Source organism: Peromyscus eremicus, unplaced genomic scaffold (assembly GCF_949786415.1).
Source record: "Peromyscus eremicus unplaced genomic scaffold, PerEre_H2_v1 PerEre#2#chrX_unloc_3, whole genome shotgun sequence".
Taxonomy (NCBI): Eukaryota; Metazoa; Chordata; class Mammalia; order Rodentia; family Cricetidae; genus Peromyscus; species Peromyscus eremicus.
This window is the reverse complement of record NW_026734290.1, coordinates 933,466-961,370: the sequence shown is the minus strand read 5'-3', so window position 1 is coordinate 961,370 and position 27,905 is coordinate 933,466. Positions and strand designations below refer to the sequence as shown.

At 40.9% G+C, this 27,905-nt stretch overlaps 1 protein-coding gene across 1 annotated transcript; it reads right to left on the bottom strand.

Moving 5' to 3' along the window:
* Positions 1 to 1,435: 1,435 nt before the first annotated feature.
* LOC131901111 (zinc finger protein 120-like) lies at positions 1,436 to 3,361 on the bottom strand. Its single transcript, XM_059252388.1, has 3 exons — positions 3,186 to 3,361; positions 2,932 to 2,992; positions 1,436 to 2,132 (listed from the first exon to the last, which is right to left on the bottom strand). The coding sequence occupies exons 1-3, from the start codon at positions 3,217 to 3,219 to the stop codon at positions 1,436 to 1,438; spliced, it is 792 nt and encodes a 263-aa protein (XP_059108371.1). The 5' UTR covers positions 3,220 to 3,361.
* Positions 3,362 to 27,905: the final 24,544 nt, after the last annotated feature.

Genomic DNA, 27,905 nt, shown 5'->3' with positions numbered 1-27,905 from the left:
TGGAAAATTGTCTCCATGCAAAAGTATTAATCCTGCTCGTCTCCAACAGGGAGCCCTTACAGTTGAACTCAGCTCCACACTGCTAAGAGAGTTTCCCAAGAGAAATGTCCATTGCTGCTGTTCTGCACTCACCTGAGGGAGTTTCTCAGCAGAGCTGTCAATTCATTTTCTGTTCCGCTTTATTAGAATTTCTAACAGAGATGTCCATTTATTCTCAGCTACAACTCAATTTGTTATAACTGGTTCTGGATTCAGGAACAAAGTGTGTTTCTTTGACTCTGATTTTAATGTCAGGATGTTTTTCACTCTGATTTCAGGGCCAAAAGGTGTGTCATTCACTGGCCCTATTTTCAGGGTCAGTGTTTGTTTAAGTGGCTGCCTCATTTACCCTATACAAAAGGCTTCATAAATTCATAAAACTTTCCATGAATGCTTTGCTGTAAACAATATAAAAGCAGACACCATAATGCCTGAACATTTTTTGACACTGTCAAATACTTTTCTATTTAAAACATACTCTTCTGTAACTGATTATATGTGTGTTGCCTAAAGGCTTAACAAATACTTTATAAGCAGATGGCCTCCATAACTTTTTCATATAGGTGCATATTGAAATTTCATATTGAAGACAATTGAGTTGTGCAGAGGTTCTTCCACACTAATTACATTCATATGTTTTCTCGCCAGTATGTGTTCTTTTATGTATTTGCAGATTGTAATGACATGCCAAGGCTTTACCACACTAATTACATTAATAGAGTTTGTCTCTAGTATGTGTTCTCTTATGCCTTTGAAGATATCTGTGATGTGCAAAGGTTTTACCACACTGATTACATTCATAGGGTTTCTCTCCAGTATGTGTTATTTTATGCATTTGAAGATGACTGTGATATGCAAAGGCTTTACCACATTCTTTACATTCATAGGGCTTCTCTCCAGTATGTGTTCTTTTATGCATTTGAAGATTACGATGAAATGCAAAGGCTTTACCACACTGATTACATTCATAGGGTTTCTCTCCAGTATGTGTTCTTTTATGCATTTGAAGATGATTGTGACGTAAAAAGGCTTTACCACACTGAATACATTCATAGGGTTTCTCTCCAGTATGTGTTCTTTTATGCATTTGAAAAGTACTGTGCCATGAAAAGGCTTTACCACAGTTATTACATTCATAGGGTTTCTCTCCAGTATGCTTTCTTTTATGTTCTTTAAGATGACTTTGACGTCCAAAGGCTTTACCACACTGATCACATTCATAGTGGTTCTCTCCAGTATGTTTTCTTTTATGTGTTTGAAAAACTTTGTGACATGCAAAGGTTTTACCACATTGATTACATTCATATGGTTTATCTCCAGGAGGTGGCCTTTTATGCCTTTGAAGGTGACTGTGAAGGGCAAAGGCCTTACCACACTGATTGCAAACATATGGTTTCTATCCAGTATGTGTTCTTTTATGTGTATTAAGATGGTTATGACTTGCAAAGGCTTTACCACACTGATTACATTCATAGGGTTTCTCTCCAGTATGTGTTCTTTTATGCCTCTGAAGATGACTATGATATGCAAAGGCTTTACCACATTCTTTACATTCATAAGGTTTCTCTCCAGTATGTGTTCTTGTATGCCTTTGAAGATAACTGAATTGTGCAAAGGCTTTACCACATAAATTGCATTGACAGGGTTTCTCTCCAGAATGTGTTTTTGTATGCCTTTGAAGATACCTGAATTGTGCAAAGGCTTTACCACATAAATTACATTGATAGGGTTTTTCTCCAGAATGGGTTCTTGTATGCTTTTGAAGACTACTGAATTGTGTAAAGGCTTTACTACATGGATTACATTCACAGGGTTTCTCTCCAAAATGAGTTTTTTTATGCATTTGAAGACTACTTTGACAAGAAAAGCCTTTACCACCATGATTTCCTTCATAGGGTTTCTCTCCAGTATGCTTTCTTTTATGTTCTTGAAGATAGTTTTGAAATTCAAAAGCTTTACCACATTGATTATATTCATAGGGTTTCTCTCCAGTATGTTCTTTTTCATACATTTGAAGAGTACTGGGATATGAAAGATCTTTAACACATTGAGTGTATATAGTATGTTTCTTTCCAGTTTGATTTTGTTCATGACTGCAAAAATTATGGGATATGTAAAAACATTATCACATCTAATACACTGTTTAATCTTTATATCTGTATGAATTAATTTTACAATTTGGTTCAGTTGTAAAGAAGAACGAGATATTAAGGTTTTATCATTGTTCACACTCATCTTATTCCACTTTATTAAGAGTTGGTTTGCATCTGGGAAGATACTTGTGTTGGTAAGATCCTTTAATACATGAGTCACATATACAGAATATTTTTATATATGAGGTAATTCATATATTTGAAGAAAACTGGAAAGTGACAGAGCTTCAACATCTGCATTGCATTAATAAATTTTCCTATACTGTGGTATAGTCATTAAGGTTTCTTCACAATAACTGACAGTAGACTCTTGACTCTAACTGCTCCCTCTCTTAGCAGCACAGTCACAACAAGTTTACAAACTACATTACCATTACTATTCACTATTTGCTTATTAAAAAGCTTTAAAATATAATTATCACCTCTTCACTATGTGTAATTTTATAATATGAGTAGTATGAAATGAATTAATTGCCAGTTCTATAGCATATTTCCCATGGTGCTATGATTCAAATCGAGATATCTGCTAAGGCATTGTTCCCTTGTCTTTTTTTTTAAGAATGCCTTGTAAATTTATTTCAATAACATAAAGTAGAGATATATGGTTTTCTGAAAATTTAATAATCATTGCTATACTTTAATCTGTGCTTATTTACACTGTTGCTTTTGGTTAAAACTTCCAGGATACATTTTAATTTCTTGAGAGGCACATTTGTATCAACTTGCACAAGAAAATTACCTTTCATCTCCTCTAGAACTTTGAAGATGCTCTTCAGTATTATGGTCTTCCCAATTGTATCCTAAGACAAAGTACCAGAAAATAGGTTATTTTCTTTAAAACTGTCCAAAATTTATGTTACTATCTTCAATGAAACTTAGAATATTACTGATTTATTCACCTAATATTCTTTCTCAATTAAATTACACAGAAGTATCCAAATCCTAAGAACAGTTGTCCTCTCATTTTAATATGTGAAGAAAAATCTATCTTACCTATAATAGTGAGGTTCCTGTAGGTTTCCAGCATCACATCTTTGTAGAGATTCTTCTGGGAAGGATCCAGTAAAGTCCACTCTTCCCAAGTGAAGTCGACATGCACATCATCATAGGTCACTGCATTCTAAAATATCACATACACGTGTACAAGAGAAACCATAATACTTACAACATTGTAAATGTATACTTCTTTGAGAGTATAGTCATATAATTCTGATGCTCCCCACACTTACTTCATGACATACAAATTATATGTAATCAACAAGTCCCTTTTGAAGGAAGCTGAATAGGAGGATCACTTCTGTCATTTCTGTACCCTTTGAATGGGATATCACCTTGCAAGAGAAATGCTCATTAACAAATATATAGAGAGAAGTAAACAGATCAACAGTACAGAGTACACACAATAGAAATTGTATCAACAATTACTAAATATAAAGAAAAATAAGATGGACAATCTGGGTGTATTGGCTCATGCCTTTAACAGCAGGACTCAGAAGACAGAGGCAGGTATATCTGTGTCTGAGTTAAATCCCAGCCTAGTCTATGCAATCAGGTCTAGGAAAGCCTGTAGTACATGTTAAGACCCTGTCTCCCAAGCAAAAGTCAGCAGAACAAGAAAGAAAGAACTAAGAAGTTTTTACTGACGTTCCTACAAAGAGTCATGCATTTACTTTAGTTCTGTATTTCTCAAGAATGCTGAAGTGCCACAATTCAAACTATAACATAAGTAAAAATTTACTAAAAAGTAGTGCATGTTTAAATAGTTATAAAGGGAAAGATGAAAGCATTAGCCACATAAATGTTGACCATAAATAATCAATACAGATTATGCGAGAGAGATGGCAAGCTAGTAAACAGCTCTTGCTGGTCTTGCACATAGGTGGGCTCAATTGCCAGTACTAATATGAGGAAACATATCTATCCATTATTCCAAGTTCAGGGTTACTGAGACCATCTTTTGATCACTGTGAGGATCAGGTACCCACATGGTACATATCCATGCATTCAGATAAATACTCATATTCATTTCAAAATCAAAATAAATGTAACAGACAAGAGAAAGTTCATGCATCTGCAATGCAATGACTCAGAAGGCTCAAGAATGTTAATATCATGAATACATGTCACATAGAGAAATAGAATGATAACGTGTGTCAAATTTTAAAATTCAAGTTATATGTGGAGCTCAGTACAACAGCATATGCTTGACATTTACAAAAACCTACATCCTAGGCCCATCATTCAATAATATAAAAACAAAAAAGCCAGGAATGTTCACCCACATTAATTTGTGGACTTGGGAGCCAGAATCAGGGGGATTTGTAAGTTCCAGGCCAGCCTGGTGTACAGAACTCCTTTCAGGACACTCAGGGCTACACAGACAAATCTTTTATCCAAAAAATACCAACAATATTAAAAGACCAGGTTAAGAAACTGCCTTAGCACTAAATAGCAAATGCTTCTGCTCTACCCTATGTGATATAGAGATAAAATCTCAAATGGTGGTGAAGGCATAACAATACACGGAAGCTGGCTGATTCATTTCAATAACAATTCAGTACACACAAAGAAGAGGAAATAAGTTGAGACTACAGAGATGCATATTACACAATTAGTGAAGAATTTTCTTCCAAAAGCTCCTTCTACTAAAGTTGCAAGCAAAAGAAAGTCACCAAGGAGAGACACATGTTCACATATATCATTGTGTCTGAGAGGTTTTTCATTCAATCAAAGATGTTCTAAACCAGGTACCTATAGGCTCATGATCATATAAGAAGAAAAGGCATTTAGTCACTTCAATGATCCTCATAGTTTGCAACATACCCTACACTATTTCAAATGTTCAAAGCCTCTTCTGACATGTAAGATGGTCTACTCATGGTGACATTTGTGAAATCAGAAAATGGATTATAACTTTCCAAAATACAATGGCACAGAAAACCATTTAAAGTATAACATAGAGAATTGGAGACATATCAAGGGAAGATTAGGCAAAGACAATACTGAAATAGAGCAAGACAGACATCAAATTCTCTATCTCTATCTCAGATGCATGAGGATTCATTATCAACAAGCTCAGATGGCCCTATTCATGCAACTTCTCATATAATTCTCTCTTTACTTCATCTCCCTATATGCAGCTAGTGCTCAATGGGAGATATCCTAGACCTTAGGTATCCCAAAATCATGTGGTCACAAAATGTCATCCAGGCTGTTGTGATATATTATTTTAAGATATGTAATATTTGTCTATGCTGTGGAACAATTATTTTAAGATACAAAAGTATCTTGCATTCTTTTATGTTGCATATGTTTAACTCTGTGAGGCTGTGATACTTTGCCTGTCTAAAATACCAACTGGTCTAACAGCCAGTAGCTTGGCAGAAAAAGTTAGGCAGGGTTGTCTGGCAGAGAGAACAAATTGGAAGAGAAGCCTGAAAAAAGGAAGGAGCAAGAAAAAGAGAGGACACCAGGGGGTAGTCACCCTGCTACACAATAAACCATGGAGTAAAAAGTAAAGAAAGGTATACAGAATAGAGAAAGATAACAGCCCAGGCATGTAAGGTACATGAGAGAACTTAAGTTAGAAAAAGCTGCCTAGATACAAGCCAAACTAAGGCAGGCACTCATAAAAAAGAATAAGCCTCCCTGTATGTTTTATTTGAGAGCTGAGTGGCAGGCCCACAAAAGAGTAAAGAGTTAAAAAACAAAAACCAGCAACACCAGGCTTCATCCTCACAACTTCATGCAATGGACTCTCACAGTCTCCACACTGGGTTTCTGACTCTTAAACATAGAATTCTGCAACAATGCTGAACTGAACCCCAGACTAAGAATCTATGATGTTAAATATTGATTCTTTCTTGTTTCCAGGACCAGTAGATGATGGGTGATCCTGCAAAGCTTGACTTCTTAATTCAGATGGACACTGACATGCTTCGACCACAGGTGCAGCAGGTTTTGTATAAAGTTGCTTTGTAGGAGTAGGAATTACCTTGTTTAATCATTCCATGACTTAAAGCCAAATAAAATTTTGTAGTCAAAATATCATACAAATGGCCTCTAGCTTATTTTATTTTATTTATTTATTTATTCATTCATTTTTTTGGTTTTTTGGGGACAGGGTTTTGTTGTGTAGCTTTGCGCCTTTCTTGGAGCTCATCAGGTAGCCCAGGTTGACCTCAAACTCATAGAGATCCATCTGGTTCTGCCTCATAAGTGCTGGGATTAAAGGTGTGCAACACCACAGCCAGGCTTAATAATTTATGGTTTTTTTTGTTTTTTAGACAGGGTTTCTCTGTGTAGCTTCTGAGCCTATCCTGGAACTCACTCTGTAGCGCAGGCTGGTCTCAGACTCACAGATCCACCTGCCTCTGCCTCCCAAGCACTGTGATTAAAGGACATCACTGCCTGGCTGCTTAATTTTTATTGAGTCTATTTCCTACTGAAATTCTATACTCTCAATCTCTACTTTCTGCTATTATTCTTAACATTTGAATCTTCCTGGTCATCAAGACAGGTCAGTAAAGTTTTCTGTGAAACTTTCTATGATTTTTGACACCTAAAGTCCTGATATCATCCACATTCTTTCAAAAAACAACATTGCCCGGTCCCGCGGGCCAGTTTATTTGATGAGACCCGAGGAGGCACCTCCTGAAAGATCAATGGGGGCGAGAGAGAAAGGAGACCAGGCGCGTAAAGGAAGACAGAGACATTCTGAGTTGCGTCGAGGTCTCCGTTTATTGACTGGGTGTTGAGGCTTATAAACAGGGCTTCAGGCAGGGAGGGGGAACAGGGGAAGCACGGAGAGAAGGATGAAAAATTCCTAAGGGAGGGTGAGGTCGCTTTGGTCCCAGGCCCCTGCAGCTGGTTGATTAGCAGGTATTCCAGGAAGTTGTACAGCCCGCGGTTAGGCCAGGAACTTCCTGCCTTTGTAAGGTTTGATAAAGTAAGGACACCACTGTCCGGAATCGGTCCCCAACAGTTCCCCCTCTTTTCTCAAAAATGGATCAAGTCCATGTGATCGGGGTGGCTAAGGTCCGAGAGAGTCCCTGTCTTAGGCTACACAGGGGGCTTCCCACGCTCGGCAGCATGCCGTGTTGAGCCGGTCTCGGGTGACCTCTGTATGCTGTTGTCTCCGGCGTGGGCCCTGTACTATTCCCGTCATTGAGTACCCTCTAGCAGGACCGTGGGGACATTAGGGCCTTAGGACACTGAATTTGAGTCCTTGATGGGGCTCCTGGCCGGCCTCCTCGGAATCTACTCTGTGATAATGAATCGAGACATGTTGTGGTAAGGCCGAATCAATCTGATTTTTGATAAACCGAGTCAACCGCTGAAAGGCTCAGGGACCAAAGGTCAAACCACCCATGCTGATTTTCAAACTCCCTTTTTCTTTGAGCCAGCTTTTCCCTTAATTTTTCCATCGATTCCCTGACAATACCAGTATGGTCGGCATAAAAGCAGCATTCTCCCTACAAGGCTGCACTTAATCCCCCCTCCTTTAAAAAATAGTAAATCCAGACCTCTTATGAGCGAGGTTAAAGATTTCTCCAGAGCAGAAATGGATCTTTCTATGGCCTCTAGGTCAGTAGTCGTAGCCACTTGTGACTGCATAAGGTGGTTGCTCTGCACGAGAGCAGTAGTTCCTGTACCAATTCCTGCAGTGATGCCCCAATACCTAACAAGAGGGCAATAGTCATAGACACAGGTTCTCAAGTGTATCTGCCTCTCTGCTCAAAGAATTCCATATCGGAGACTGATTGGACCAGAACATAAGAGTTTTCCCATTATCAATGGCAAAGCGAGCTTCCCCTTATTTAGTTTTTGCCATCTGCAAGTGTGTCATGGGTTCCGAGGTGGATATTGGAATTCTAGCATCCTCAGTTTAGTGGTACCCAGACATGAATCATCATTTAGTTAAGACATCAGTGATATAAGAGCCAACAGTAATTAGCAGAAGCACAAGGCCAAAAGCCTTATGATGGCTGACAGAGTTCCTTATCCTCAAGGAACTTGGAACTTTATCTCAGGTTCCCTATGACAAGAAATTCCCTTTTGAGCTAACATTCCAGGGTGGGGGGGAAACAGGGTCGATGTTTTCTCTCTTCTATAATTACTTCCTGCTGACATTGGGACGTTGTTATCAAAGCCCTGGAAAGCCAGAATGTTAGTCAAAGACAAGAGGGAACGTTTTATTGACCAGCTGAAGAGATGGTATGCGTATTGGCTGAATTGGTCCACATCAGCTTTCAGCAAGTTCAGGGCTCATAGTCATTTGCAGTAGGTTGTCACCAGCAAATGATGCTTGGATGTATCTGTCAGCCAAGTGGAAACCTGTTGAGATAGATATAAACTAGGAACAGGAGTTAAAACTTACGAACTTATTTGGAACTTTTAGACCCATAGTCTTAGTAATTATAGTATTATCAATTTGCCCTGAAATCCATAGTGTCTTTTCTATCTAGAGAACCAAGTATAGATTGGACTGAAATTTTCTTGGCCCAATGAAAAGCATCTGTAAGGCTATATTTAGAACCTTTTTTAAAGAGACTTATTAGCTTTAATTAATTAATCCATTGATCAATCAATTACTAAGCTGAGAAAGCTATAGCTAGCCCAGTCATCAATGTCATCAAAGATCTGAGAAGGATAAACTTTACCTGAGTGCAGACTTTTAAGTCTATTTAAAAAACAACATAGATTATCCATTACCCAGACTGTCATCATCCCAGGCTCCTATAGTCTTCATAGTGTTGGAAGGACAGGTGTCAGGACAGCATTGTCCACAATTCAGGTGGCATCTTCTTGTCATTGTTCCATTTCTTCTTTGGAGACCTTGGGAGTCATTGCTAGGAGCTGGGGAGCTCGGAGTCTCTGTTTGCTATAGTAAGCTTTTTATCAAATAATGTAAATGCCATATTTATCAGATCTTTGACAGGTTTTGAGGACCATTATCTATTAAATGTATCTGAGCCAAACAAATCTAGGCCTAATCTTGAAAATATCTCTAAGTTTGGTAACAATAACCAGGGCAATTTGTTCTCCTATAGATATATTAGTCAAATATACCTCTCAGTTTTTTTTTATATATATTAAAATAGAACAGTTTATGCTTTAAACTAGTATCTGAATAGCCAGATGACTAGTATTAACTTGTATTTCTTAACACAAAGGACATGCAAACTCAGACATTCAAAACCAAACATACATGTGGCCACATTTTTCATTCATACCTGTAGAGTAGACTGACATTTTTACAACTATGACCCTTTGGAGTCTCAATGTAACAGCAGAATAGCAAGACAAAGAAATCTGAAACATGTTTCTTTTATATATCAAGCCATTTTTTATAAAAACATTATATTTTATCTTAACCAACAATAATTTGAAACCAAGTCTCTTAAATGATGGCAAGTATTTGTAACCCACTGAACTCAAATGACCAAAACCCATGTAAATTTTTATTTTTCCAGTGGAAACAAAAGCATAATTTTCCCAGTATCTTGAACTGGTAATTTAACATTTCTTTTTAAGCAATATCAGGACAGAGAAGGGTTAACAAGAGAAGCTGCTGGCCAGCAGAAGAGACCTTGAAGTTATCACAGTAAAGGAAGGGAGGGTCAGATTCTCTCTTTAGTGTTCACACAGTTTTTGTCAGTTGCAGGCAGTCCCCATTGCCCTGTCCAAAGCTCCCATCTTTGCCTGCCTGTACGGAGAGCAAGCACCCCCACCCTTGTGAGAGCAGCCAGCTGGCTGTAGTCCTGATAGCAAGAGAGCTAGGGAGGGAGGGAGGTGGCCTTTGCTATGCCTCTCTCTCCTCCTCTTCCTCTAGGAAAATAAGGGAGGTTAGTAGACAGAAACAAATAACATCTACACAGACAATCCAAGAACTGGAACATCAGCACTGAGACGATGGCCTCATTCACAGCCAGCAAGCCCTTCTTGCAGTATGCAAGCCCCATCTGGCAGGAGCTACCTGTTTATCTCACTTCAATCGGGGAGTGGGGGTGGGGAACTCAGTTCCCTCTATTGTGGCTCACACATCCTTCCAGTGGGCTAGGCAAAGATCTAGTAGAGAAGAAGGGAGCTGTCCCATAGCGTCCGTCACAGTCAAGTCAACAGAGAACAGTTAATACATTACACACAAGACCAAGGGCACACAAAAAAACTTTGCCCCAACAAAACAACCAACAAAGCTCTAAGAACAATGACAGCCTGATGTGCTCTGGGGGGCGGGGGGAGGAGGGTTTTGACCCTCCAGGCTCAATCACATAAAAAACAATCCAGACTCCAGGATCTCTGTCCGTGATCAAACAGACATCAGGGGCTTCCACATCCCTGTCAGTCAGACATGCACCTTTTCTTTTTTAGTTCATACACTATTATTCTGTGACAGTTCTCTCTCTACACAGCTTCTATTCTGCTCTCAAGTCTAGCTCCTTTCTTGCCTGATTTCTCTATATTTATCTACCTCTAGGTTCTATCTTAATTCCTTCATATAGTTCTGACCCTTCTAGGTTCTCATCTATCTAGTTCTTTCCCCTATCAGCTCCTCTCCCATCTCCTTCTCTCTCATCTGGCTCTTCCTCATCTTGTTCTTCCCCATCTGGCTCTTCCTCATCTTTCATCTCATTCCTCTAGTACTCTCTTTTAGCCCTTCGATCTAGTTCTTCCCCATCTCAGTTTGTTCCTCTCAAGTTCTTACCCATCTAGTTCTTCCATTCTCTTTTTTCTTTTTCTTTCTGTGCCCTGGAAGTCCCGGTATATAAAAGGGAGGGTCCGAGCTAAACTGTGTAAAGCTATTACTTAACATCCACCTCTCCTAGGCGGTGTCTCCTTGTGAAATTTACCTTAAGTCAGGAGACTTGTATGTGGGTGGTTATCACTGTTAGTCCTCGGAAATTGGGTGACCACCTGGGTGGTGTCTCCTTGTGTCCTTGAAAATGGCTAGGGGAGATATCTGATTTCAGAGAAAGCCTTTCCTGGGGCTGTTCTCCAAATGCCTGGAATGTGTATGTCTAGAGAGTGATCAGTGCACATTGTTAGCCCTTCTTAGGGAAAAATCAATTGGGAAAACTATGAAGGCACACATGATTTTTATAACAGAATACAGCTGATATATAACAAGCCAAGTAACACCAAAAACTCCTTAGGATTTGGCTTCCTCTGGAGGAATTCCCTGATTCCTCCAGGTAGTGACTTTGCCATAACCAGCTGAGTTCTTATGATATATTCCTGTGGCCTGCAGCAGTTCCCCTTTTTTCATTTAGTTAAAAAATTTTTTTCTTAGAAGAGAAGGAGAGACAGTAAAGTAACAATGATCACAACAAAACATACAAAAAAACCCACAAAATGGCTCTGACAAATTCCCGGGACAAAATACAAAGTGGCACTTCCTCCCATCGTGGGGGAAGATACCCAAAGATGCTCCTAAACCAAATTGTCACCTCTGAGGTGGCCTTAGGGCTCTGGGACGTCTCCCTTCGCCGCCAGGTTCACTGTCCGGACACGTCTGCCCCAGTGAGAGCCTGCAAAGTACAAATCGATCGACCGGTACAAAACAAAAGTAACATGACAGAGACACAGACAGGACAGAGAGCGCTCTTACTGGTAGATGTCAATAAACCTCTGGACCCTTGGGTGTCAGGCAGGGGGAGTTTGAGAGAAAATCCTCTGCAAGGGCTAGTAAATGTGAAACACGCCCATCTCCCTCTGTTTCCTTTAGAACATCTCTAATCACACCATAAAAACTAAAAAAGGCGTTGGGGACATTTTCCCTGTCTCTGAGTAATTTGTTAATATCTTTTCCAACCTTGTTCCAAGTCAGAGGGTGAATTCCTGGTCCATTAATCACTAACCAGGGACATTTCTCCTCTGCATATTGGAAGAATTTTATCAAATCCTTTTTCTTAACTCTTATTCCTCTCTCCCTAAGATTACCTTTTCATCTCCTTTAGAAAAACAGCCTCTTTAGATAAATTTTTGCCCATGATCGATGGGACGACATACTTACCTCAAGACTCTCCCGCGTTGCACGAGTGATGCGGTCCGGGCGTCTCTACCCTGATCCTCTCCGGGGCCCCTTCCGTTGTCCGTTGTCCGGCAGGTCACCGTTCCTCGAGCCCCACGTTCGGGCGCCACTTGCCCGGTCCCGCGGGCCAGTTTATTTGATGAGACCCGAGGAGGCACCTCCTGAAAGATCAATGGGGGCGAGAGAGAAAGGAGACCAGGCGCGTAAAGGAAGACAGAGACATTCTGAGTTGCGTCGAGGTCTCCGTTTATTGACTGGGTGTTGAGGCTTATAAACAGGGCTTCAGGCAGGGAGGGGGAACAGGGGAAGCACGGAGAGAAGGATGAAAAATTCCTAAGGGAGGGTGAGGTCGCTTTGGTCCCAGGCCCCTGCAGCTGGTTGATTAGCAGGTATTCCAGGAAGTTGTACAGCCCGCGGTTAGGCCAGGAACTTCCTGCTTTTGTAAGGTTTGATAAAGTAAGGACACCGCTGTCCGGAATCGGTCCCCAACACAACATTCTCAGGTTCTACCTACCAACAAAATCACCTTTGGTGTTCCATTTTTTGTTCCAACTTGCTTTTATCCTGCTGTGATTAAATTTTGCATTCCACATATTCTATCAACCTTGTGACATAGAGGTTCAGGCTCCAAGTTGCACATTGAACAACTTAAATAGGGGCAGAAGACTGCAGGTCTACCCCCTTGTACACTTGGGAAACTTACACAGTAAAGACATTTCCAAAATTATTACTTAAGTACCCAGTGATGTGAAACATCAGGCATTCTTCAGTGACAGGGTCCTGAGGTGAAGATCACAAGGGATGAGAAAGAAAGCAAAATATAAGGTAGAAAAGATAAAATCTTGGGTGGGGAGGTCTTGCACAAGGTATGTCTCATGTCAAATATGCTTCTTAAGAAGAATAGCACCTTTATACTACTTCTAGGGGCAAAATGGAAGGAAATGGGGAACTTCTAGTAAGTCAGCAGAAAGTATCATACAACAGGATAGACTCAGAGAGGAGGCTAATCAAACCACGCTGTACAAAAGGAAAAAGGTTATCTCAAGCATATTACTAAGCCCACAGTGATCTGTGGATGGATAACCATAACCATATTTGGTGAAAGAGTTGGATTCTTGGGATCTGAAGCAACCCCACCACAAAGGCCCTGATTCAAGACCATTGCCTGCTTTTCAAAGTATATTCCTGGTTTTAGGGAAGGAGCTCTATTTTATTGTCAATATGTTATGCCTTTAGGGAAAGCTCCCAAGGCCTAGGCCCCAGGCTGTTACTAGCTCTCCCAAGAATTTTCCTAATCCCTGCCTGAAGGCCTAAAGAAATGTAAGAGTGTTCTACTTTCCTATTTTACATTTTTTTTTCATTGAGACAGGTTTACACTGTGTAGCTTTGGAGCCTGTCCTGGACATAACTCTTCAGACTGGACTGGCCCCAAACTCACAGAGATGAACCTGACTCTGCCTCTTGAGTGAGAGCTGGGCAAAGTCATGCACCACCACTGAACTGCTAGTGTTTTACTTTTCAAATAGTTGTCACCTGGTGTCATATTGCCCATATGGCAGACCTTGGTTTATCTTAAGAAGAAAAGTGGAATTTTTTGGCATACGAGGACTTAAGGTTGGTTATGACCCTGTAATTCCTCAATGAGCAGTTTGTTAGAGTCCCATTTTTGATACAGTGTTAGGCCTGGTGGCTTGTTGTAAACCAGGGGTGGCTTCTTTGTAATTGTTTGGTTGCAGCCAAAATTCTGGTCAATCCTGGTAAACAAATGTATATCCTATTGTCCTAATCTCTAACAGGCCTGGCTACAATACTCTTAACTTTGAGTGGTTTTCTTTTCTTTCTTTCTTTTCTTTAACACAGGGTTTCTCCATGAAGTTTTGGTGCCTGTCTTGGATCTTGCTATGCAGACCAGGCTGGTCTAAAACTCACAGAGATCTGCCTGGCTCTGCCTTCTGAGTCCTGCCATTTAAGGTATGCATGACCCCTGCCTGGGAGGGTTTTTTTTTCCAGGCAGTACTCCCTCAGTTAAATTCTATTTTTAGAGACTTACTATCTCCTAAGAATTAATTAATCCTTTATATCACCATTTCAACTCTTCTCTCTCACATCTTAGTTGTAGAGTGCAATGCAACACATGAGATGCCTTTTACAACCTCCACAAAATTAACTATAAATGGATCTTACACATGAAAGTTATATACAAAGTGCTGAACCTCTAGAAGGTACTGGACGAAGTAGGCCTGCTTTCAATGAGTGCACCAAAAGCATGTTGAGGTTGACTACAAAGATGTTTCTATACACACCTCCCCACTCCCGATTCTGTGAACAGATTTGGCCCACAGAGCAAAGTTATCCAGAGGTCTGCCCTGAGAATAGGAAGTTTTAAGGACCATATGGGACCTCACAGGACAGGGATTCTGGCTGAAGTCTCCTCCCAGACCTGAGAAGGACCCAACACTCTGTATCCTGTACTTCACTCAAAATGCTGTTGTTTTCCAGCTCACCCAGGTTCTCTGCTCAGCTCTCTGCACCAGCACACAGCACAACACACAACAAAAAATTGCTGCTGCCAGGTTCTCTTCAAAGTCAAGCTTGAAGCTAGCAGCTGGAAGAACCATGTACCACTTCTGACTGGCAGGTTACCTGGAGGGCCTGATTGGCTTGTGAGGCCTGAATGACAAGAGCACCTCCCATAGGGTTATACTGTGCTTAAGGTCACAGCACAATGGTTCCTGATCCTGCCTTCCACCACAGACCCAGACATTTTCTAAACATTTGCATTTTAATAGCACTTGCCCCTGGTTCCAATAGCAGACCCTGCTCTCTTTCTGCTCTTGGTAGGCACTTCCCCTTCTTCATCCATGTCCCACAGGTGGAAGGGTACTCAGAATATTAACAACTAAAGGAGATTAGAAGACAAAAAAGGAGATGTTTGTTTTGTGACTTCACATAGAGATTAGTTGGATTGAACCCATTTTTTACCTAGTTGTCACAGGAACTTCATACAACCAGGAAAGAAATGCAGGAAGTGAATCACAAACAAAATAATTGGCCTTTCTCCCATCAGAAATGGTTTCATTGCTTTAGGATTTTTATTCCTGAAAATCAGAGCACACTGTTGGCAATGAATAATAATAAAGGGTTAGCTTCAAGGAATGTTGAATATTTAAAGTATAATGGAGCTAAGAATAATATGTTTGCAAGCACTGTTAATAGTCGACATACCTTACTCCTAGGGCAGGTGGAAAAACAAAACAAAAAAACCACTGCATTATTCAAGCTTCTGTACATGAATCCTGTCATGAATTGTATAAAGAAGGCTCTGGCAGGTAGAGAGCCAAGGTGCCCTGCTGCTGGTGACAGACAAAAAACGACAGGAGGTGGGAGTGGGGGGTAGGGTGGGGGGAAGGTGAGGGGGGCGTGAGGGGGGAGAACAAGGGAATCCGTGGCTGTTATGTAGAACTGAATTGTATTGCAAATTAAAAAAAAAGACATTCAGACAGCACTCAGTGAAGAGGTCTATTTAGTGGAGGAAGAGAGAAGGGGATGAGAAAGAGGGAAAAAGGGAGGGGAGAGGGAGGAATCCAAATGTGCTCATACTTCCTAGGAGAAAAACAGGAGAGAGAGAGAGGGTAGTGAGTGGAAATTTCCCTTAAGAATAAGCTTTTATGTCAAGACAATGAGTGCCACCAAGGGGCAGGATCAGAATATGAATAAACAGGACAGATAGAATGAATCTCCCCATGTGTGTACAAAGTGGATTTATTAGAATGTCTCACAAGTTGTGGTCGAGCTAGTCTAACAATGTCTGTCCACCCATGGAAATTTGATTTTTTTTTGTTTTGTTTTGTTTTTTTCAAGACAGGGTTTCTCTGTGTAGTTTTGCGCCTTTCCTGGAACTCACTTGGTAGCCCAGGCTGGCCTCAAACTCACAGAGATCCGCCTGGCTCTGCCTCCCAAGTGCTGGGATTAAAGGCGTGCACCACCACCGCCCGGCCCATGGAAATTTGAAAAGTCCAGTAGTTATTCAGTACATGAGGCTGGATATCTCAGTTGGTCTTCAGTATACACCACAATTTTAAGGAAGCAGGCTCTAATGCTAGTAAAGTAAAAAAACTTGGTAACCAGAGCTAGGGCAAGCAGGCAAAAAGAGAACTTCCTTTTTCAATATCCTTTATATATGTAGGCTGACACCAAGAGTTGCTACCCAGATTAAAGTTGGATTTTATTCTTTGTTGATTTTTTTTTTGTTATTTCAAGAAAGGTTTTATTATTGTTGCCCTGAAATTCATTCTGTTGAGCAAGCTGCCCTCAAACTCAGAAAATCCAAATGCTTCTGCTTCCTGGGGTTAAAGGTGTGCACTGCCCCCAAGCAGCTAAAAGTGGATCTTATCACCTAAAATGATGCAGATTAAAGATGTGTCTTTAACTTCAAAACCTTTAAAAAAATCGCTCACAGGTATACACAAATATTTTGGATTTTAATTAATTAAAGAGGTAGTCAGCAAGCCAGGCGGTGGTGGTGCACGCCTTTAATCCCAGCACTCGGGACACAAAGGGAGGCAGATCTCTGTGAGTTTGTGGCCAGCCTGGTCTCGAAAGTGAGTTCCAGGAAAGGTGCAAAGCTACACAGAGAAACTCTGTCTAAAAAAAACAAAAACAAAAACAAAAACAAAAAACACAAGAAAACAAAAAACAAAAAACAAAATATTAGCCATCACAACAGACAAGACAGATAAAATGAGAAAGATTTCCCAACTGCAGAATGCAAGGAGAACATGGGAGTCATTTCCAAAACAATGCTTTTCCTAAACAAAGGAAGCATGTGGTTTTTGAGTAGGGAGCCTGGACACATTCCTGTAGCACTCTGCATATTCTTAAGCATGCTCAGTTAACAAATCCACTTCTGATCATGATCACAATGTAAAAGCAGAGACGTTTATGGTTATTCTTACCTCAAAGTTAGGCAGGAACATATATTAATTATAAAAATGATGGAAAGAAATGTCTCTGACATGTTCATCTTGTACCACAAGGTCTTAGCTGAAAATCAAGGAAATGACCTTGTAAAAAGGATATTGCTTTGGGGCCTATGTGACCTGTCAATCTTGATGTTTGATCTAAAATATATCTGTACCATTGCCAAAATTCTCACAGATACAAAAGATAGAAAACACAAATACAGAAACCTTCAAGGAAAAGACACCTAACAGCACAGTTTACTTTGCTCCTAGATAGATGGTTATAATGATTTATATCAACCTCAGAACACAACTGCTTTTCCCTCAGCACAGGCTGGCCTAGCCTGGGGGCACAGCTGTTTCCATGCAACACCAGCAGGAGTTCATTTGAACGAGCCCTGGCTTGTTTCATGGCTAAGGGATATGACATCATAGTAAAAACTTTTATTGTTTCCTGTTGGGGACCGATTCCGGACAGCGGTGTCCTTACTTTATCAAACCTTACAAAAGCAGGAAGTTCCTGGCCTAACCTCGGGCTGTACAACTTCCTGGAGTACCTGCTAATCAGCCAGCTGCAGGGGCCTGGGACCAAAGCGACCTCACCCTCCCTTAGGAATTTTCCATTCTTCTCTCCGTGCTTCCTCTGCTTCCCCTCCCTGCCTGAAGCCCTGCTTATAAGCCTCAATACCCAGTCAATAAATGAGACCTTGATGCAACTCAGACTGACTCTGTCTTCCTTTACGCGCCTGGTCTCCTTTCTCTCTCGCCCCCATTGATCTTTCAGGAGGTGCCTCCTCGGGTCTCATCAAATAACCTGGCCCGCGGGACCGGGCAGTTTCCTTTTTCTAACTTTTAAAAAAAATATGTATACACGTTTTGCCCATATGTGTCTCTGTGTTGTGGCTAACAAGGCCAGAAGGAGGCAGAAGATGCCTGGGAGTAAAGTTACAACAAATGGTTAGCTCCAGGTGGGTCCTGGGAATGGAACCTGGGTCCTCTATAAAAACACCCAGTTCTCTAAATTGCTGAGCAGTCAATCTAGCCCCCTTTCCATTTAAAATTTCTTTCCATAAATTGATAAGCAAGAGATATTACATCACTTTCCTCTTTTATCTTTTGATTCTACCCCTTCCCACATACTTTCCAACTTATTACTTATTAGGTGTAGGTGAATAAGTATGATAATATACATTAATACAAACTGCTGCACCCATTTTTGTTGGATATCTATATCTGTATCTATCTATCTATCTATCTATCTATCTATCTATATATATATATATATATATACAGAGAGAGAGAGAGAGAGAGAGAGAGAGAGAGAAAGAGAGAGAGAGAAAGAGAGAGAGAATGGGTTGACCATTTTGTATTCGATAAATAATTAGGGATCTCATCTTTGTCTGAGGTTAATTCTCTCTGGAGAATTCCACAATTTAATCAGCATCTGGTGTCTAACCATGACTGGGTTACCTTGGATGGGAAACATAATCAAGAATAGAAAACAGGTAGGAAAATTAATCACCAGTTAAGAGCACTGAAGATGCTTTTGGAACATCCAACTTTCATTCACAATATATTTAGAGGGTCACTAATACCTGTAACTCCAGTACCAGGGGTCCTGACACCATCTCCTTGCCTCCCTGTCCACCATAAGAAAAGGAGACTTAGATCATAAAAATTATTTTTCAAGCTGGAAGTGGCAGTGCATTCTTATATTGCCAGCAAACTGGACACAGAAGAAGGAACATCATTGAGAGTTTTAAAGCCTATGCCACAGTCTACACAAACACATGCACATGCACACACAAACACAAACATACACACACACACAACACACACACACACACACACACACACACACACACACACACACACACACACACACGAAAAGAAGAAAACTGAATTACATACAAAAAAAGGAGCATTAGAACAATACAATACCTCTTAAAGTCATTTCAAGTGTCTGCCACTGGTACCCATAGAATCATTTTCAAAAATAAATGTGGCTAAGATAAAAAACACTGAAGACAGCTTATGTTGGAGAGTATGTGGAGCATGGGGAACTCCACATACTCCTACACTGTTGGTGGGAGTGTAAACTTGTACGGACACTCTGGAAATCATTATGGTGCTTTCTCAGAAAACTGGAAATCAATCTCCCTAAAGACCTAGCTATACCACTCTTGGGCATATACCCAAGGAGTGCTCAATTATACCACAAGGACATTATGCTCAACTATGTTCATAGCAGCATTATTGTTAGATTTTTCAAACAGCATGAAAATGCAGCTGTCCTGGAATTAATATGACTTCCCAGGGAGAAATAATACATAGGATATTAATAAAGAAAAATACCTTTAATAATAGTATGCATCCATCTCTGGCAAATGCTCAAAGAGGAGACAACCTAGACATATTGTGCATTCAACATATGCTGCTATCCTTGTGTCTTTTAGCAACATGCTCCAGGTTTCACTTTGAACAATACAAATAGAGACAGGCAACTGTAGGTCTAGCCATTTGGGCAGATGGGTGAGTTAGACAGCAAAAGTTTTTCCAGAATTCTTTCTTAAATATTACAGACACCTGAGACAGAAGGTCATTCTTTAGTGATATTGTACTCGGTTGAAGCTGACTATGGATAACAATCATGGGAAAAGTGGAAGGTAGAAAAAAAAGCTGGCATGGGATAGCCTTGTACAAGCTACATTGCAAGACATGTAAGCTTCTTAAAAAGAATAGCACCTTGGATACTACTTCGAGTGGTGAAATGGAAAAGTTCTGGGAAGTAAACAGAAACTATCATACAATGTGACAGACTCAGGAGACTAATCAAACAATGCTGCAAAAAAACACAGGATATTTCAAGATCATTACTGAGTAAGCCCATCAGTGTTCTTGGGACTGATAACCATAGTTCTATGTGGGATCTGAAGCAACTCCACAATAAAATTCCTGGTTCTAGACCATTACCAGTTCACCCAAACATATTCCTGATTCTATGGAAGGAGCTCTGTTTTATTGTCAATCAATCAGGCACTTAGGGAAAGCTCCCAAGGCCTAGGCCACAGGCTGTTAATAGCTCTTCCAAGAATGATCCTTTTCCTTGTATGAGGGCCTAAATGAAAGCCTTGCTTGATCAATCCAGTCCTTAATACAACATTGTTTTACTCTTCAAATACTTGTCACCTGGTGTCATATTGACCTTCTGGCAGAAATAAGCTTTTCTCAAGAAGAAAACAGGAACTTTATGGCACACCAAGCCTTAAAGTTGGTTGTGACACTATAATGTCTCAATAAGATGCTTGTTAGAATCTCATTATTTTATATAGTGTTGGGCCTAGTTTTTGGTTGTAAATTAGCAGTGGCTTCATAGTAATGGTTTGGAAAAAATGTCTGGACAATCCTGGCGAACAATAGTGTATCCTACGTTCTAATCTCTAACAAGCCTGGCTAGAATATACTTATCTTTTTTTGGTTGGTTGTTTTTTGAGACAGTCCTCTCACCACTAAATTCTATTTTGTGAGCCTTACTATCTCCTAAGCATTAGTAAATCCTTTAAATCAACAATTCTACTAATCTACATCATACGTTAGTACTGGCATGCTACCCAATACATGAGGTGCCTTTTACAACCACCCACAAAAATAACTGTAAATGGATCTTACACATAAAAATAAAATGCAAAATACTCATCCTTACTCAACAAGGTACTAGAAGGTACTCTCCAAGTTTGGCATCATGGTTTCCATGGGTTCACCAAAGCACATTTGAGTTCAAAGATGGCTTTAAACACAGCTTCGTACTTTCAATTCTGTGAGCAGATTCAGCCAACAGAACAGGTATTCATAGGCCTGCCCCTTGATCCAGGGAGTGTCAAGTACCACATGGGACCTCAGAGGACAGGTATTCTGCAGACAGGTTCCCACCCAGACCTGAGAAGGACCCACCATACTGGATCCTCCACCTCACCATCTGCTCCACACCATCTAGAGATAGCAGCCCCTCACTCACCATGTCATAGTTTCCTAGCTCAGCCATGCTGTCTGCTCAGCTCTCTGCAGCAGCACTCACAGCACACCACACCACACAAAACTGATGGTGCCAGCTCCTCTTCAAAACCAAGTCTGAAACCAGTGGTGGCAGGAAGAACCCTGAACCACTTTTGACTGGCAGGCCACCTTGAGGACCTGATTGCCTAATGAGATCTGAGTGACAAGAGCACATCCCATAGGGTTACAATGTGCTTAAAAACACAGCACAATAGTTCCAGTCCCTCCCTTCCACCCCAGACAAAGACTTGTTCTAGATCAGGAGAGATATGCATATCAATAGCACTTGCCCCTGGCTGCAAAAGTAAACCCTGCTCTCCTTAGGCACTTCTCCTTCTTCCTCCAGGACACAATGTGTCTAGCTAGCTTGTAAATACTAGAAAAACAAACCACCACCATTTCAAGCAAGCCCCTTACCCCAGCTTGAAAAAGGCCTGAGTTTCAGAGTTCTCAGAGCTGCTTACATAGGTCCCAGGACAAATTCAGGATGTTTGAAGAGCCATCTGGTAAAAACTAATTAACCATAGAATGCCCCAATACCGGAGATGGTCAAAAGTTCAAAGTCAGGATGTTTGAAGGACTATCTGGGAGCAACTGGTTAACCACAGAATGCTCCAATGCCAGAGGTAGTCTATAATGAAAGACAAACAACTGGTTAAATCTACAAAGTAAAATAACACAGAAAATCTGAAAAGCCCCTCAAACTTGAGCCAATCAAAATTGTACCCATTCTAACACCCATAAATGATGTAACCTTATTTTTTTGCCTTTAAAACCTGAGCTTGCAGATGGTCAGGTACCTCCTCCAGCCTCTACAGTGTTGGATGGCTGGACAAGGTCCCTAGATCAGAAACAAGATATTAGGTCTTTCTCCCATCAGAAAGCTGGATGATGGTTCTGTTGAGCCCAGATCACGACCCCCAGAGAGATCACCAAAGACGAGCATGCCGGAATGCAAAAGCAAGGTTTAATTCTGGGATATCCAAAAGCAATACAAGCCTAGGCAGGGACTTTGTCCAATACATCCAACACAGTGGAGGCTGGAGGAAGTGCCCGCCTGTCCGCAAGCTCAGTTGTTAAAGGGAAAAATCACAAGGTTACATCATTTAGGGGTGCTAGTATTGGTACAATTCTGATTGGCTTGCTTCTAGGGGCTTCTAGAAATTACTTCTAAGGGAGTGGTTGCAGGCTACCACTTCTCATTGGCTGCCCTCAGGTGGGGACATTTTTATGGTCAGTTACCCTGGAAACCAGGGAGAAGACATTCCATAGTCTGGCAGGCATTACCTCGTAACTATCTTGTGACTGTGTACTTTTACACTTCCTGGTTTCTGAAATCTGGACTGACAGGTTTCAGTAACTAATGGCCTATTCCCAAAAGGAGAAATCTTAGGCCTTAGTTTCTGGGTAAAGGCATTTTGGTCTTATTTCTAAGATGGCTCATTTTGGTCTCACAGTTCCATTGCTTAAGAAGTTTTATTCCTGAAATTTAGAGCAAACTGTTGGCAAATTAAGTAACATAAAGAGTAGTCTTCATGGAAAGTTGAATACTTAGAGAATAATGGACCTAGGAAGAATGCATTTATGAGCACCATTGTTAGCCAGCACATCTTCCTTCCTGGGCAGGTGAAAAAAAAAAAGACAACTGTATTATTCAAGCTTCTCTACATGATCAGGACTGCTAGAATGAATCTCTCCATGTATGTACAAAATTGATTTCATAGAATGTTTTACAAGCATTCAGGATGGGAAGGAGATCCTTTTAACTAGCCCTGCCTGCTGTCTGTCTCAGGGCTGGAACATCATTGCAGAGAATTCCATTTTTAAGCAGTATTTTATTTTATGTATGAGGGTGCTTGCCTCCAGGAGTCTGTGCAGAGGAATTGCAGGGCCAGAAGAGAGTTACAGGAGATGTTTAAATATAATGGAACCTTTGTCCTATGTAACGTCCTGGTGCTGCTTTTAACTTTTAAGCTATCTCCCAGGGACACTTCTTTATTTAAAATTTATTTTCATATATTTTAATTAATATGTATAAGGAACATGTAAGGCCTAGGGTGAGCAACCCTGGTCAGGAGTGATAAGCAATAGAGTGATGTAAGTAAACCACAAATGGAGTAGTGATAAGCTATAAGCTATGTGTGGAAGTAAGGATAAGACTAGAAACCTAGCCAGAAAAGAATATAAAAGATGAGGCCTCAAACCCGACCAACAGAGCTCGTCAGTCCCTCGCATGAGACGACTCTCCCCCGCCAGAGATGTGAGATCCTGTCCCCAGTGCAGATGTGGCTGACCTGAGGAAGGCTGACCCAAGATCTAGAGGAACAGACATGGCGAGTCCTGACCTGTACACTTAGAGAGGTACTCCTGCTTCCATTTGGAAGACAGGATGAATATTGCTTGTAATCTTACCGTGTGAATAAATGAGTGTTATTCCAAGTCTGAATCAAGAGTGATTATTCCTCCCCCATAACTGGAATACGTGCTCACTACAATATGTATTAAATCAATTTCCCCTTCCTTGTCCTCTCACCATCCCTTCCCAAATTCTTCCCTTACAGAATTTCTTCCATGTGAAGCATGTGAGAATATTCATGCACAAATGTATGAATAAAACCTTCTGAGTCCATTTCTGTTGGTTGTTCTGTTGGTTTATAGACAATCAAAGATGAACACATTGTATTAGGTATGCAGTTGGGGATCTCATCCTTGCCTGAGGCTAATTCTCCCACCTGAAGGATTATTCCACTATTTAATGAACAACAAGAGTCTTATCCCCAAGTGATCCAGGTTCTTTGGACAGAAAACATTATAAAGAATAAAAAATATTATCCAGAATAGTAAACTTGAGTTGGTAAATATAAGGTATTGGTTCTTAATTACGTCATCAGCTTTCAAAGGCATCCCAGGCTAAAAAGTGGTTGGGCCCTCTGTGCGCCCTTCCTCTTCCCTCTCTTTCCTCTCTGCTCCTCCCTTCTGTCACCCTCCCTATCCCCTCCTATACTAATAAGGCTCTAAAAAGGTAACTATGGCCTGTGACTCTCCTCTAGGATTCTCCTCCATGCATGGCCACTGCGGACAACAGCCAACCACGAGGAGCAGCACCAGTCTAACCAACAGTAAATACCTCAGCTAACAATTGCTGATGCCATGACCCTGAAGTTTTGGAGCTGCAGGGAAGACTATGGACACCCTCCTAAGCCAATTACACTCTTCTTTAGTTCCTCCCACCAGATCCCATTGACCATTCTCATTTTGGATGACTTTGTAAACTTGAAATTCCTACCTCCACATTCTAAGTACCATGATTACAGGACTGAGCCCCCAAGTCTGGCTTAGTTTCCTTCAAATGCATTTAGTGAGGCATTAGAATGATGGGATGAGTTACATGAACATTTATACTTATCTATATTCAAAAAATACTTATCTCTGTGAGCCTGGCTTTCACCATCTGCAGAATAAGGACAGATCTCTTACCAGGTTATTCTTCAATTATAACAGACTCAATAATAAAGAAAAATAAAATTTCTCATAGTTTGAAGACAGTAGACATTAAGGCAGGAAGGCTACATTTGATGGGAACCTTTTTCTGTTACTGGAGATAGGATCAGAAACTGTGTCCTGGCTACTCTATCTAAGCAGGCTCAGTCATTCATCCTCAGTAAGCCAATCAAATGAACCACATTATCCAGTGAGTGACATGCCCAGCTACAATGCAAGCACTGTGGTGACAAGGTGATGAGATCTCTCTGATGTCCTAGGACAGGCTAGTCTATAGTGTGAGTTCCAGACCAGCCAAAGAGTCATTGTAATACTGTTCTCTACAGAAAAAGAAAACAGAAATAGAAAATGGAATAAAGCAAATTATTAATGAAAATTTATTTATTTATTTATTTATTTATTTATTTATTTATTTATTTATTATTTTTTAAAAAATTTTTATTTTGCAATACAATTAAGTTCTACATACAGGCACAGATTCCCTTGTTCTTCCCCCTCCCTCCCCCCTCACCTTCCCCCCAGCCCGCCCCCCATTCCAATCTCCTCCAGGGCAAAGCCTTCCCCACAGACTGAGATCAACCTGGTGGACTCAGTCCAGGTAGGTCCAGTCCCCTCCTCCCAGGCCGAGCCAAGCGACCCTGCATAGGCCCCAGGTTTCAAACAGCTGACTCATGCAATGAGCACAGGACCCAGTGCCACTGCCTGGATGCCTCCCAAACAGATCAGGCCAATCAACTGTCTCACCCACTCAGAGGGCCTGATCCAGTTGGTGACCCCTCAGCCATTGGTTCATATTTTATGTGTTTCCGTTTGTTTGGCTATTTGTCTCTGTGCTTTATCTGACCTTGGTCTCAACAATTCTCTCTCATATAAACCCTACTCATTCTCGCTAATTGGACTCCCAGAGATCCACCTGGGGCCTAGTCATGGATCTCTGCATCCAGATCCCTCAGTAGTTGGATGAGGTTTCTAGCATGACAATTAGGGTGTTTGGCCATCCCATCATCAGAGTAGGTCAATTTGGACTGTCTCTCGACCATTGCCAGCAGTCTGTTGTGGGGGTATCTTTGTGGATTTCTCTGGGCCTCTCTAGCACTTTGTTTCTTCCTATTCTCATGTGGTCTTCATTTACCATGGTCTCCTATTCCTTGTTCTCCCTCTCTGTTGTTGATCCAGCTGGGATCTCCCACTCACCCAAGCTCTCTTTCCCTCGACCCTCGCCCTTCACTACCCCCACTCATGTCCAGGCTGTTCATGTAGATCTCATTCCATTTCTTTGTCATTGGGCGATCCCTGTGTCTTTCTTGGGGTCCTGTTTTCCAGGTAGCCTGCCTGGTGATGTGAGTAGCAGTCCAGTCATCCTTGTTCCACATCTAGTATCCTGTTATGAGTGAGTACATACCATGCTTGTCTTTCTGAGTCTGGGATACCTCACTCAGGATGATTTTTTCTAGGTCCATCCATTTGTCTGCAAACCTCATGATGTCATTGTTTTTCTCTGCTGAGTAGTATTCCATTGTGCATATGTACTACATTTTGTTTATCCATTCTTCAGTTGAAGGGCATCTAGGTTGTTTCCATTTTCTGGCTATTACAAACAATGCTGATATGAACGTAGCTGAACAAGTGCTCTTGTGGTGTGGTTGAACATTCCTTGGGTATATGCCCAAGAGTGGTATAGCTGGATCTTGGGGGAGATGGATTCCCAATTTTCTAAGAAAGCACCATATTGATTTCCAAAGTGGTTGTACAAGCTTGCATTCCCACCAGCAGTGGAGGAGAGTTCCCCTAGCTCCACATCCTCTCCAGCATAAGGTGTCTTCATTGTTTTTGATCTTAGCCATTTTGACAGGCATAAGGTGGTATCTCAGAGTTGTTTTGATTTGCATTTCCCTGATGATTAGGGATGTTGAGCAATTCCTTAAATGTCTTTCAGCCATTTGAGTTTCCTCTGTTGAGAATTCTCTGTTTAGTTTTATAGACCATTTCTTAATTGGACTGTTGGGCATTTTGATATCTAATTTCTTGAGTTCCTTATATATTCTGGATATCAGTCCTCTGTCAGATGTGGGATTGGTGAATATCTTTTCCCATTCTGTAGGTTGTCGCTTTGCTTTGTTGACCGTATCCTTTGCCCTACAAAAGCTTCTCAGTTTCAAGAGGTCCCATTGATTGATTGTTTCTCTCAGTGTCTGTGCTACTGGTGTTCTATTTAGAAAGTGGTCTCCTATGCCAATGCGTTCAAGACTACTTCCTATTTTCTCTTCTAGCAGGTTCAGAGTAGCTGGATTTATGTTGAGGTCCTTGATCCACTTCGACTTAAGTTTTGTGCACGGTGAAAATTTAAAACATGACATTTATTGAAATTGACTAATTTGGAACAATAAAGAAAATACAAGATAACTAACCTATCCTTGAGTTCTTAGATGGCAAAAGATATGCAAAACAAAGCAATCTAATAAAGCCATACAATGAATTTTTCCCATCTATAAAACCCTCCAATATTCTCATCTGGAGGATTCAAGTCTTTCCCAGAAAGACACACTCAGTGAAATTAAAATTTCATGTGGTTCACTGTTTCACTTGTTGACAAAGGGAGAGATATAAGTGTCTCTTTAAAACATCCTTATTCCATCCAGGAATGTAGGTTACAGGGATTGAGAGGGTAGAGACTGGGAAACTTTAAGGCTCAAGTGTGAATCACAAAATGTGGGCATGCAGGAACTTGTCACTGACAGCTACATGTAGTTGTCAAAAAACAGGAAAGAGTCGAAGAACTGGAGTGCACTGATTCACTGAAAAATTAGAGTAGAAAATACCTTACCTGTTCAGAAAACTGAAGATACTTTCATAATATCCAGCTTCCATTCCTAGTACACACAGAAGCTCACTACTATCTGTAACTCCAGAATCAGGAGTCTGTAGCTCCAGATCTCGGGGATCTGACATCTTCACACAGAAATCTGTCAATCTTGATCTTTTCTATTCATATGTAATAGTTGGAATGTTTGGAATGTCACACACTTTCCCTTAGATGCTGGCCCATCCTTGGTTGGATCCCTGGGTGGTGTCAGCATAAGGATCCAGATAATGCCTACCAGTAAGCCTATTATGTCAGATGTACCTGGATCCCTAAGCCTGTCATGGCAGCTGTGTGGTCAAGCT

Excerpts from the sequence above, each read along its gene's own strand:
- LOC131901111 (XM_059252388.1), bottom strand. The coding sequence starts at position 3,219 with ATGCTGGAAACCTACAGGAACCTCACTATTATAG. Across the intron at positions 2,993-3,185 it reads CAGGAACCTCACTATTATAG|GATACAATTGGGAAGACCAT; the intron begins GTAAGATAGATT and ends ACTTTGTCTTAG. Across the intron at positions 2,133-2,931 it reads AGTTCTAGAGGAGATGAAAG|TCATGAACAAAATCAAACTG; the intron begins GTAATTTTCTTG and ends TAATTTTTGCAG.